The 11,359-nt window shown below is 35.6% G+C and overlaps 4 protein-coding genes across 12 annotated transcripts in view; 3 read left to right on the top strand and 1 right to left on the bottom strand.

The window, feature by feature from the left end:
* LOC108752831 overlaps window positions 1-1,475 on the top strand; it is a 2,573-nt gene extending 1,098 nt beyond the window's left edge. The window contains exons 3-5 of the mRNA XM_018493948.1: window positions 75-368; window positions 470-706; window positions 899-1,475. Of these exons, the coding sequence (XP_018349450.1) occupies window positions 75-368; window positions 470-706; window positions 899-1,096 (729 nt within the window). The 3' untranslated portion in view covers window positions 1,097-1,475. The remainder of the gene's footprint in view (window positions 1-74; window positions 369-469; window positions 707-898) is intronic.
* Window positions 1,476-1,558: 83 nt separating this feature from the next.
* LOC108752824 (protein SMG7-like) lies at window positions 1,559-8,473 on the bottom strand. Of its 7 annotated transcripts, none has more exons than XM_018493930.1 (7): window positions 8,399-8,473; window positions 7,436-7,536; window positions 6,984-7,322; window positions 5,544-6,283; window positions 5,317-5,460; window positions 3,020-5,043; window positions 1,559-2,681 (listed from the first exon to the last, which is right to left on the bottom strand). In XM_018493930.1, exons 2-7 carry the CDS (start codon window positions 7,465-7,467, stop codon window positions 2,457-2,459), a joined length of 3,504 nt encoding a protein of 1,167 aa, XP_018349432.1. In that variant the 5' UTR covers window positions 7,468-7,536; window positions 8,399-8,473; the 3' UTR covers window positions 1,559-2,456. The 7 variants fall into 7 exon arrangements, with proteins under 7 accessions (XP_018349432.1, XP_018349426.1, XP_018349430.1 ...); XM_018493924.1 differs by lacking the exon at window positions 8,399-8,473 and adding an exon at window positions 8,053-8,213 and having other exon boundaries at window positions 7,436-7,575; XM_018493928.1 differs by lacking the exon at window positions 8,399-8,473 and adding an exon at window positions 8,053-8,213.
* LOC108752830 (iron-sulfur protein NUBPL) lies at window positions 8,462-10,221 on the top strand. Its single transcript, XM_018493947.1, has 4 exons — window positions 8,462-8,566; window positions 9,135-9,466; window positions 9,542-9,915; window positions 10,052-10,221. Exons 1-4 carry the CDS (start codon window positions 8,483-8,485, stop codon window positions 10,219-10,221), a joined length of 960 nt encoding a protein of 319 aa, XP_018349449.1. The 5' UTR covers window positions 8,462-8,482.
* A 550-nt stretch (window positions 10,222-10,771) lies between these two features.
* The window catches only part of LOC108752826 (probable histone-binding protein Caf1), a 4,434-nt gene continuing 3,846 nt past the window's right edge, over window positions 10,772-11,359 (top strand). For all 3 annotated transcript variants that reach the window (XM_018493939.1, XM_018493938.1, XM_018493937.1), the window contains exon 1: window positions 10,772-10,922. In XM_018493939.1, coding sequence (XP_018349441.1) covers window positions 10,901-10,922 — 22 coding nt within the window. In that variant the 5' untranslated portion in view covers window positions 10,772-10,900. The remainder of the gene's footprint in view (window positions 10,923-11,359) is intronic.

Below are 11,359 nucleotides of genomic sequence, written 5' to 3'. Positions count from 1 at the left end.
ATATATATTATATATGTATATACACATTGTGTGACTAGGATAATATAATTCTAAATAAAAGTATTGTTTCTTAGTTATCCCTGTTGCATCCATATCATGCTCTCAATAGAAGAGTCCTACATGATAAGATTTGTGCAGCTACTCAAACTGATAATATTTGTATGCCTTCCACTGCTTCTCAAACTGAATCTGTGAATCAAGCTATACCAATTATTATAAGAAACGAACAACAAAAATCAATATTAAGTTTGGCGCCTAGAGTAGGAAAAGGATCATATCCATGTCGTATTGGATCTTGTATAACGGAACTACCACATGGAAGAATGATTGGCCATTTGAGATATCACCATAAAGATGTATTTTTTGAGGTATAACACGTAATCAAATTTATGAATATGATTGAAATTAATTTTTTTAACATTATAATTAAGCAAAATTGCAATTTTGTTATGATTAATTGAAATTACAGTTCAACGCAAAAGATAATGTATTACGAAGAAAATGGGATCTGGAGTATATCTTAGATCGAGATTACGATTTTGCATTCCATATCAAAGAAATGGGCTTATTTTTTTTAAACATCTCCATAAATCGTATGGGTGGTCTAATGGCTTCCTTACAAATTGTCAATTGCATCGCTGTATGTAAACAATTCACATATATATTTGAAGTAATTGGGGAACTTAATGCTTCTTACAATGGCCAGGTAAGATTATATCCATTGTTATTTGTATAAGGCGTTGATTTTTTTAAATATATTTAATATTTTAAAAGATCATAATTATACTTTTTATAAATAATTATAAGACCTCTTTAACAGAATTTTTGAAGTAGCATTTTACGAACATTGAAGATAATAATAACATGACATGTTAATACAACTCATATTTTCAAACAGGTGAAATCTTGCAGAGCATCAAGGCAATGTCTTTTTTCAAATGACTGTTTGCGCATACGCGAGGATAACATGCGTCACTTAATTGATCATAAAAATTCTTTTCACTGCAATCTAACGATAAAACGTAGAGTTGATTACAGAACAATCGCCGCGCAAAATAATCCAACGAATGCTCGTGATGACATAATGAGTAATTAAAAAAAACTATATAATTCATTATTGTATAAAGAAAAAGATTAGATAGTAAAACGATTATTTCGTCGATTGATTTTTTTGTAATATGTAATCTTTTTATATAAATAACTGGAATTTATCTTTTAATTCAACATGAAACAATTTTAATTATTCATTATGTTACCGATTTCTGTATTTGTATAACTGTCGATGTAAGTAATTCAAGCAATTTAAATGTTCATCGAGAAAATAGTATACTTTTAGATTATTTTAGATTTGTATCTCTCAGTACTGCCTAATTGATAAACTAAAAAGATTAAAAAAAGACTGGCTTTATTGCGGATTGCAGATATAGATGCAATCACAGATATAAGATAGTACAATTTTTCCACCAAACGTTTTTAATTTAATACTTTGTTATAGCCGCAGTTAGGCAGTTCTGTTTGTAAAAAAAAAATAGGAAGGGAAAAAAGTATTTCTTGTGTATTTTTGCCTGAAATGCTTCCTATATATTCTTTCAGTAAATTAATATCAGAAGTTTTGATGTAGAATGAGAATTTCAAGAACTTTATCGCGACGAAACGAAGGAAAACTTCGTGATGTATGCATTGTGTAGTCACGACGTATGTGATACAACTTACATATAATATTACGGACAGAAATGTTATTAATGTATGATACTTCTATATACGAAATAAAGTTATTACTTTAAAAATGAATTCAATCATAATTGTTGTCCATCCGTCTGATTTTCAAAGTATACAATCTTTGCATTCGGGATGTTGTAAAGTTGAAACATAACGCGCGCCGCTCGATCAGTTTCGATAAATCAGACGTGTTTATTGTGAGTCTTCTAAATACGCCAAAGATACAAAGTCATGCGCGCGTCACTCGTAATTAGTGTCTACATTTTCCTTTATTTCCTGTATACTAATTAACGTTTTGCTAAGAGCTACCACAACTTTCGCACTTCTAATACCTTTTCTTGTTGTTTTTCTATTTATTTTCATACGAATTAAATTGCAGTTGTGAATTGCCATTCGACAAACATTTGTCTTTCGCTTTGCTTTGCTTAATTTGCAAAAAATCCACTCCGAAAATGTATATACCGAGTATCTCGTAGATCTCGTATGTGCAATTGAAAAATAACGAAGATTATATTACCCCTGTGCATATCATAATGCTTCGAGGAAGACGCTGCACCACGGTCATCCTCAGTTATCCGCTCTTTCCTTACATATCTTTTGAGAATTTTGCATATCTCTTGTCAAATGATTAGGTAATTATTCGCCGCCGCGCACGCTTGTGGTTACTTAAATCGGCATACGCTAAACGCGAAATTACACTCTGCTTGGCCTCCTCAGCGGATCCTCCGCGCGTCCCTTCAAGTGGTACCTCCCTCGCGTAGCGACTTTTGTTGCTCCAAAAGCCGCTCTAACGGGGAAGGACCCGGGCCGGACCACAGAGACTGCTGATGGAGCCGTGTTTTCATTGGATCTTGATTGGTTGAGCCCGAATTAATCGATGTATTAACGGTACTCCATGTGTTGCCACTGAACAAGGAGTAAGTATTGCCGGTGCTCATTGCTTGGGACGGCTTCTGTTCGAGCTAGAACATTATTATTTTTAGTTATTCAAAATACAGAATATTTATAAGATAAATTTTAATACAAAATAAGAAAATCTAACTTTAATATTAAATAAATCTTATAATTTTCATACATTGAATTAAAATTATTAAATAATTATTACATCATGATTTCAAAAGATTTTATTATATCATGCATTATTTTTATATGTGATATAAAAATTAATTTAAAAAATTTTTAAATTATATTAAAGTTTGAAAGTCTTCTGACATTTATTATAGAAATATTTCTCGCTTATTTGTCTCTATACTGCACAAAATGTTGTCGTAGACACTTGTATTTTAAATAACGAACTTACCTCAAACAATCTGGAATCTTCAAAGTTACTTCCTCCTGCCATAAGATGTCTGCCATGTTGTCCGTTTTGTTGTTGCGGTTGATAATTTTTGCCTGGTGTCAACGGAATTCTACTCGCCGTATTTGCCAGAGTGGACGAATCGCTCCAGTTCGAGAACGTGTTATCATTAGTGATCGAATCCTTCATGTGCATCTGGGTCGTTGCATTGTTAGCCGAACCCCACCAGGCAATCGGTGGTTGAGGTGGTCGACTGTCCTTCCACAAGTTAAAGTGCTCAGTCGGCTCGTAATTGGAGAACATGTAACTGTTCGCCACAGATTGCTGTTGCTGTGGCTGATTCTTAGTTACATTGACCTGATTCGGGAATGGAAAATCTATTAGGTCTGAATTCTTCTTGTAAAAAGATGGTGATGGTTGACTTTGTGACAACGTTTGTCCAAAGGATTGATTCTGATTGAAATGAGTGAAGTTCAACTGAAAATTTGACGTGTTGGTTGTCGGGCTCTGCGAATTCGCCAACGTCGTCAAAGTTTGCTGCTGAGGATCTTTTTCATATACTGACAATGCCGACATTATTGCCGACATATTTGCCATATTCGAACCGTTGATATTTAATTGACTGTGCATGTCGTTTGGTCTGGGATTGCTCGGCATCATGGTCTGCTGTTTTTGTAGCCCCATCGAATTTGGTTGTTCCATGCTTATACTTGATTGCAGTCCCATATTATTGGTTTGCAAATTCATGCTTTGCGGTATCATATTTTGTTGAGCAGATGATCCCAGCTGTACGTTTTGCTGCAATAACTGCGCTGGACTATGAGATACAGTCTGTGATACCCTCTGATGCAATGGTCTGCTTTGACTAATTGTATGATGTATTCCATTGATGCCCTGTGACATCGTTGGAACCGGCTGGCCGTTATTATTGAGTTGCCCTTGCATTTGATAACGCGGCGTGTTTGCCAGTGGCGATCGATTTGCCATAAAGTTCTTAGCGAATTGCGGATTCTGCACGTTGAACGATTGATTCGAGAAGCAAACCGATCCCAATGTCGACGGTTGTTGACCGCACTGCGACGTCATGCTAGTGTGCATTTGCGGAAGAATTTGTTGAGCAACTTGCTGAGTTTGTTGCTCTTTGACTGTCAATTGATTTATTTGATTGGCCATGGGAATGCTAGGTGGCAATTTTGTGGATCTTTGCTGATTCTGAATCAACAAAGATTGATTCGGACTGGTAGACGGAGCGAGTGGCATCGCCGATAGCCGATTCTGAACATTAACAAGGATGTTATTTGTATTGGCAGGTTCATTAACTTTGGATATTTCTGGAATTGGTGTTGATTTGTTTGCAACAGAAGTAATCGATGGAACGGTCACTACTTTTGACTTTTTATCACTTTCTTCTTCAACAATTACAGGTGATACATTCTTGAATGTCACCTGTTTCTGCTCATTCTCTGCACGACGCATAATTGCCTGCATTGCTATATTCTGTCGTGGTTTTCTTGCACATGGAAGAGAATTTATCTCGCTGTTGCTCGTTGTCTCTGCGGTATTCACTGAGGAATCTCGGTTTCTTTCTAAGGAGCCTTGCGGTTTAAGAATACCTTGGAAAATTTTCTTATCTGCAAGAATCTCAAGATCGGTTTCTACAGAACTCTTGCTACTAGCTGCTTCGGACAGTACTGGGCTCATCGAAGTATTGAGCTGTTTGTCCTTGTTTAAACTAAGTTCCTCAAGTTCCTTCATCAATTCGTTGCTGGGCCCAGCGCCGTTACTCATAGACGTGAATTTGTGATCACCGGTTTTCTCCTCCGTCATAATTGAGATTGGTGTTGATCCATTGATTTGATACTGAGCGAAGCAATGACCCAGATGCAAAATGCGTACCGCCCGTAATTTGTTTAATGTCGCGATATCACCTTCCAACGCTGTATTCGTGAATCTGAGATTCTCGAAACTCTTCTCTAATGGTAGAAAACCTTGAAGGTCACGATCTTCTGGCAGTGGTACTGCAACATCTGTTCCATGTAACTTTGTAGTATTATCATATATTATTATATTTTAATGTATATCCTATATATCCATAAACATATGCACCACATTCTTTAGAGTGCAAATTATGTGTATATGTGAATACAACAAATTATTATATATAATATAATAATTCATTTTGAAATATTCGTATATTGTGAAATATAATATATTTCACAATAGACTTTCTTACTTCTTAAATTCACTTATTAGATATGTATATAAATTACCTATATAATAAATAAAATTCAGTCACTTACATTCATCATATTTAAAATCCACTACGCAATTCTGCAAGGCATTCAAAAGCACACAAAGACTGGGCCATATCTGTAATCTTGATGTAAAAGCAACTTCTTCCAAAACCGTTGGTTTTATGTTGATCCAATCAAGGCACAGTTTTACTGTAAAAAAAAAGAGAATGTTATCTGTTACATAATCCGTTTTACTAATCTCATTAAAAAATTGCAATACATGCAGTACTTACTAGAAGGCAAGGCAAAATACTCGATGATAGAGTTCTTCATCGTGTAAACGGGTAACAGCAAGGCAGACAGAGTACCTGCAATTAGGTCCAGTATACAGTCGCGAGCGAGCTTTTTATTATTCACCATTTGCTCGTTCTTGAGTAATTCCACATTATCGGTGCCAATCCCGGCTGTATGTTGCAAAGCATATAGATTAATCACCAACATCTGTACGAGCATCCATGAACTGAAGCTCTCAGTGGCTACCAACGCAGTCAGCGTTTCCGTCAATTGCTTGCTATACGAGCATGCTAGCTTCAAATCGCCAAGAATATGGATGATTCCATGTAGCTTCAGAAAAACAGTGATATACTCCTGAGAATTCAATTTAGTCTTGCCGTCGATATTGAACGATTTGTCATTCAAAGCAGAGGATAGAGTCGTAGCAAGATTTGCTGTAGCGACAGGGAAAGGATGTTTCACAGCTACTGAACGTGCATAGTGAAACACCGTGCCCAATTTATTGCCACGAGAAGCTTCTAGAAGCGCTAATTGATTATATGGCTGTCCGCTTGATGGCGACAGTGAGACAGCATGTCTGTAAAACATCTCGGCTTGTTTGCTCTCATTTCTGTACCGTGCGATATCACCCAGATGTACAAGGCAATATTGGCAAGCATAAAAGCAAGAAGATTTGTGAGGTGGAGATAATTTCTCAACCGCCTTCCATGGAGATGTACATCCATACACGTAACCTTTCCTGCAAAGAAATGATTGTGTCCTTTTGATTATATATATAAAATTATATATATAATCTCGACAATCTAAATTTATTAAAAATAACATCCAAACTATTTGTTCAAAAGGATCACTAACTGTCATCTCTTATATAGGATATTAGAAATAATTTTAATAAAAACATAATCTGCATATCTCAAAATAACAGCAAATAAATAAATCATAATATTGTATAGTTTCTTAGAATATGTAATAATTTCCAAATAATAGCAATAATAATAAATTTAAAGCTTAATCTACAACATGCTTTGCTTCCTGTTTCTTCATTTTTATCTTTTACTTTTTTTCCCTTTTTGTGATTGTTTTTTTACAAATTGTGTTTCTTTTCCAAAATTCATCTACTTTTATCTCAGGCAATAAAAAAAGAAGAAACAAGAGGCAAAAAAGTAAGAAATAAAAGCAGTAGTAAGCAAGAAACATGAAGCAGAGCACATTATAGTTTAGGATGTGATACAGGTTCTATGTAATCGACTTGTAATTGGAGGATTCTAAATTCAATCTTGATCCTTATTTCATGTTACAACTTAATTTTATACAAAGTAAGATTCCAAGCAAAAAATATGATAAAAATGACAACCCGGAATTCCAATACATAAAAGCTTAAAATAACACGTTTAGTACTCCAAAATAAAATAAGGAAAAATTGTGTAAAAGATATGTACCTTCTAAACGGTAGATCTAAATCAAACACAGTACAAATTTCCTGTAGCAAGGTCAAGTAGAAACCACTGGCTGCTTCTAGGCACCAACTGAGCAGTGCCTGGGACTCGCCTCGCTTGGGATTCTTCCTGTCCTTGGCCTGCGACTGCAGAGTCACTATATAATTCTTAAATCCAAGACTCCACAGTTCCTGCTCGACCTTCTTATCCAAGGCATACTCCAGATCCAGTATGAGAACCTGCTGATATATCTTTTGTAATTGTTGCTGGCATACCCAGGCATCGTTGTCGTTAAGCAGATCCTTGCAACGTTGAACCTTGTCCTTTAACGGTTCTGCTTTCCTATCAAATGTATTTTGCACATTAATGGAACGCAGTTTCAAGAGACAAATTTACGTATTCGTAATCGATGATGCGTTTACGATTGATGATATTTGTGATTGAGCGAATCTTACTTCAGAGCCTGAACGGCTGCCTTTAGGCCCATATTCCGTCTTCCCTGCGGTCAAATGCGACGTTCTTCACCTGCACAATTTGTCACGCCGCTAATGTCATCCTAATCGAGAGAAAGGAGGGAATCTCAGGTTCGCGAGAGCTTTAATTTTGCAAGAAATTTCGAGATCAATCCCTATCTTAACCTCTCATGGGAGATTGTTTCGACCTTCAATCGCGGCCGCTATCGGCAAATTACGTTTTGGACGAGGTACAAAAAATATTCGTGAGCAAACGTACGTTTCGTCATCATCGATTTGGAAGGGAAAAAAAATCGACTGTGTACAATACGGTTGCAGGAAATCGCGACGCAATTGCTCGCGCTCGACAGAAAGTTGACTAAGTGGCTGCCATTTTTTTTTCACAGCACACCAAAAGCACAAATAAGCGCAGCCCGTTACGAAGTGCGCGACGTAACTCTAACCTAACCTAACGATCTAAATCGGTCTTTATCGAACACGTTTTCCTTCCTGAGAGTAAAAAAATAAAAAAAATAAAATAAAAAATTAAAAAAAAACCATGATAAAATCTCGATTTATGCGAAAGTCGCTGTTGTTCGACACAACGGAAATGAAATTACAGATGAAAACGTATAGGTTAGGACAATCAAGGGATGATCAGATGATGCGAGTGTATGTGCATGACTTTTTTCTTTACGTTGTGTAAGCGCAAGTGTAACTAGCGAAGACGAACTGGAAATAATTTGGCGGCAGAGTTGAAAAAATATTGACGGAATGACGGCGAACATTTTGTCGATCAATTTTTGTTTTTGATTATAGGAACATTAGACGAAAGCTCGTGTCACGTTCAAGAGTTTTTTTTTTCGGAACAATTTTTCGAATTGCTTTTATGTACTATTTGTCATGCAAGAAAATGGACAGATAACGAATTTTCGAAATGTTTTTCATTAACACGTCTCTACATACTGGTATTTTCTTGAATGTATATATATTCACTTCACGATAAAATGCACTGCACGTTTTGAATGCCGCTGAGGTTAGCTTAGGTACATGTCGATGAAAATGTCGAATGTTATCGTGAGGTTACGCTTCAGCGGATATTTAAAATCCCTTCGGTATCTGTGGCAACGGCAAGTAAGTACATTTATTCTTCTGCAATTCTGTGTACAAAGTGTCTTGAAACTGCACATGAAGTCTTATACTTAACCTTTTCTCAGACAGAGATGTTTGATTTTTAATTTATTTGTACATCGATGATGTGATATTAGGAATTAACATTTAAAAAGGGGTTTTATATAATAATTAAACCTCTAAATTGATTTGTTAATTCTTGTTCTGCAATTTGAGTCTTTTTTGTCACAAGCGAAATTTTACTCTCGAATTTTTTCATTTTTTAATTTGTAAAAAATAAAGATTTTAACATTTCAATTGAAAAATTGTTTGATTGTGTAGTAGAGATATTGAAGAGCAACCCTAAATTTTTTCACATTTTGTAAAAGCCTAGAATAGATTTTTAAAAAAACTTGTCTGGAGAAGAAAGATCCAGATTGTAGATGGAGGGAGTAAAAATATAATTATAGGAAGATTAATTATAGTTATATAGTTATAATTATATATTAATTATAATTTAGTATAAAGTTTGGTAATTATTTTATTAACAGCTTTGTCATTGTCAGTTATTTCTGTTTTTTACTTATTCCAGTACAGTACAGTAATTGATTCAACCAAGATCAAGCAACAGAATTTAGAAACTAGACAAAAAGAAATCATGGCACGTGGCCTTCCAAAACGGAAACACATAAAAGAAGTGAAACAAATTTTGCTTATTGCCTCTGGTAAAGGTGGCGTTGGGAAATCGACAACAGCTGTGAATTTAGCAACTGCTCTAAAAATTATTGAACCAAGGAAGTCCATTGGGTTGCTGGATGCTGATGTTTTTGGACCTTCTGTACCTCTGATGATGAATATACATGAATCACCTGCTCTAAATCAAGAGAATTTCATGGAACCTCTTGTAAATTATGGTGTAAAATGGTGATTAACTATCAGATGCTTCAGATAATCAAATAAATGGGGGTCATACTTTATAATCTTATATTTCATATATAGTATGTCTATGGGATTTTTAATTGATGAGAAATCACCAGTTATTTGGAGGGGACTCATGGTGATGAGCGCATTGGATAAGCTAATAAATCAGGTAGCATGGGGACCACTTGATTACCTTGTTATTGATACTCCTCCTGGGACAGGAGACACACATCTTTCTTTGATTCAGACTCTCTTTATCACTGGTGCGTTACTGATAACGACACCGCAAAAAGTTGCGCTAGAGGTGACCAGAAGAGGTGCGAATATGTTCAAGAAGTTGAACATTCCTGTCGCTGGTATCGTGGAAAATATGAGCAGCGTTACTTGTCCAAGATGTATGACGGAAGTACCTCTCTTTGGTAACGCCACGCTCTCGCTAGCTAAAGAACTAGGTAATAAACTTATCAGTAATTACATTATTTATAATTAATAATAAGCTATATATGTACTATGAATATATAAGTTGTAACTGTACAAATATTTATATGAGAGATATATTAATGTCTTTTTTTTGGGGGCTTGTCGTAGGTGTAGGTATTTTACAGAAGATACCAATGCATGAGAACATCGCGGAAAGTTCAGATAGCGGTAAACCGATTGTCTTGACAGCACCAAAGAGCAGACAAGCAGAAGCTTATAGAGAATTAGCAGAAAATGTTATTATATTTTTAAATAAGCAGGAAATGAATGAAGAATGATAAAATAGAATGACTAAAAAAATATCTTTCTTATCCTTCTACATATATTAATAAGGGAATACTACTATCGGTATTTCCTAAAGTATTATATATTGACTTGTGATTGCGTTATGGTTTTTAATATGTACATATATCTTTAAAAAAGTAATTAATATTTATAATAAATGCTTTATACAATATATAATATAATAGGCTACAATCTTTTCATAATAATTACATTCAAATGAATTTATATGCGATTATTAATTTTTTCTTTTAGCTTTAAATTTGTTTTTTGTAGCCGAACATTTTTATATTCTAAAGTCTTGTGACCGTGACATTAGAAATTGGTCCGAGATCTCGGATGGAGAAAGAATTGATCACAATTGCATTGGTCAAGTGATCGAATTGTTAAAAAAAATATGATTTATTTGTCCGAGACCTCAGGCTGGTTTCTAACATCGTTCTAGCATCTAGGACATAAAATATTGGCCAACCACATCTCGTTGCATTGTGAACGGGACATGCGCTATTGCACTCTCTGCATTCTAAATCGGACTTTAGCGTCCCGTTGGTGTCGGCGGTGTCGGCACTGGTCGGCACTCTCGTGTTTTCTCAATTTTGGCGGGCCGGTCGCTCTGCTCCTGCTCGGCTTTCGCTCCTCAATTTTCTCTCGACTTAATAAACTTACGGCGGATAAATGATGGCAGACAAGGACGGAGGTAAGAGTACACGTATTTTCGATATTGTTTTCGGCGCGCTTCACTTTCTTACGAAAACAAATAATTCGGTCGGCAATCTCGGAAGGACGCTGCGACATACCGCTGCCTTCTTCCGATCAGGAGCAATGGCATGGTCTTTTCTTTCCTCTCTTTTTCGTCGCGTGTTGGAAGTATAAAGAAAAAATACGAATGACAAACAAGCTTGATTGTGTTCTTGATACCGGAAGTCGCGAAAGTCCCGCGTCTCTGGAACCGGTCGACAGTCCATCGAACACTGTGCGCGATACGTGCGATTATACTTACTATATATATTATATATATATATATATATACGTATATAAAATAACTAATGGCATCTTGAACAATAAATAAACTTAGAACTTTTTTGCGCACCAGATGGGTTTGAATGCAGTGTTTATTGAGCGATTACAAGCGTT

Source organism: Trachymyrmex septentrionalis, unplaced genomic scaffold (assembly GCF_001594115.1).
Source record: "Trachymyrmex septentrionalis isolate Tsep2-gDNA-1 unplaced genomic scaffold, Tsep1.0 scaffold62, whole genome shotgun sequence".
NCBI lineage: Eukaryota > Metazoa > Arthropoda > Insecta > Hymenoptera > Formicidae > Trachymyrmex > Trachymyrmex septentrionalis.
The sequence above is the reverse complement of the archived record's forward strand: the minus strand, read 5'-3'. Positions and strand labels throughout refer to the sequence as shown.

What these genes read in the sequence shown, in the direction of transcription:
- LOC108752824 (XM_018493930.1), bottom strand. Translation starts at nt 7,467, where the DNA reads ATGGGCCTAAAGGCAGCCGTTCAGGCTCTGAA. An exon ending in GCAGCCGTTCAGGCTCTGAA is followed by an intron (nt 7,323 to 7,435) that starts GTAAGATTCGCT and finishes TACATTTGATAG; the next exon opens with GAAAGCAGAACCGTTAAAGG. An exon ending in TTAGATCTACCGTTTAGAAG is followed by an intron (nt 6,284 to 6,983) that starts GTACATATCTTT and finishes ATTTCTTTGCAG; the next exon opens with GAAAGGTTACGTGTATGGAT.
- LOC108752830 (XM_018493947.1), top strand. Translation starts at nt 8,483, where the DNA reads ATGTCGATGAAAATGTCGAATGTTATCGTGAGGTTACGCTTCAGCGGA. An exon ending in GTAAATTATGGTGTAAAATG is followed by an intron (nt 9,467 to 9,541) that starts GTGATTAACTAT and finishes TTTCATATATAG; the next exon opens with TATGTCTATGGGATTTTTAA. An exon ending in CTCGCTAGCTAAAGAACTAG is followed by an intron (nt 9,916 to 10,051) that starts GTAATAAACTTA and finishes GGCTTGTCGTAG; the next exon opens with GTGTAGGTATTTTACAGAAG.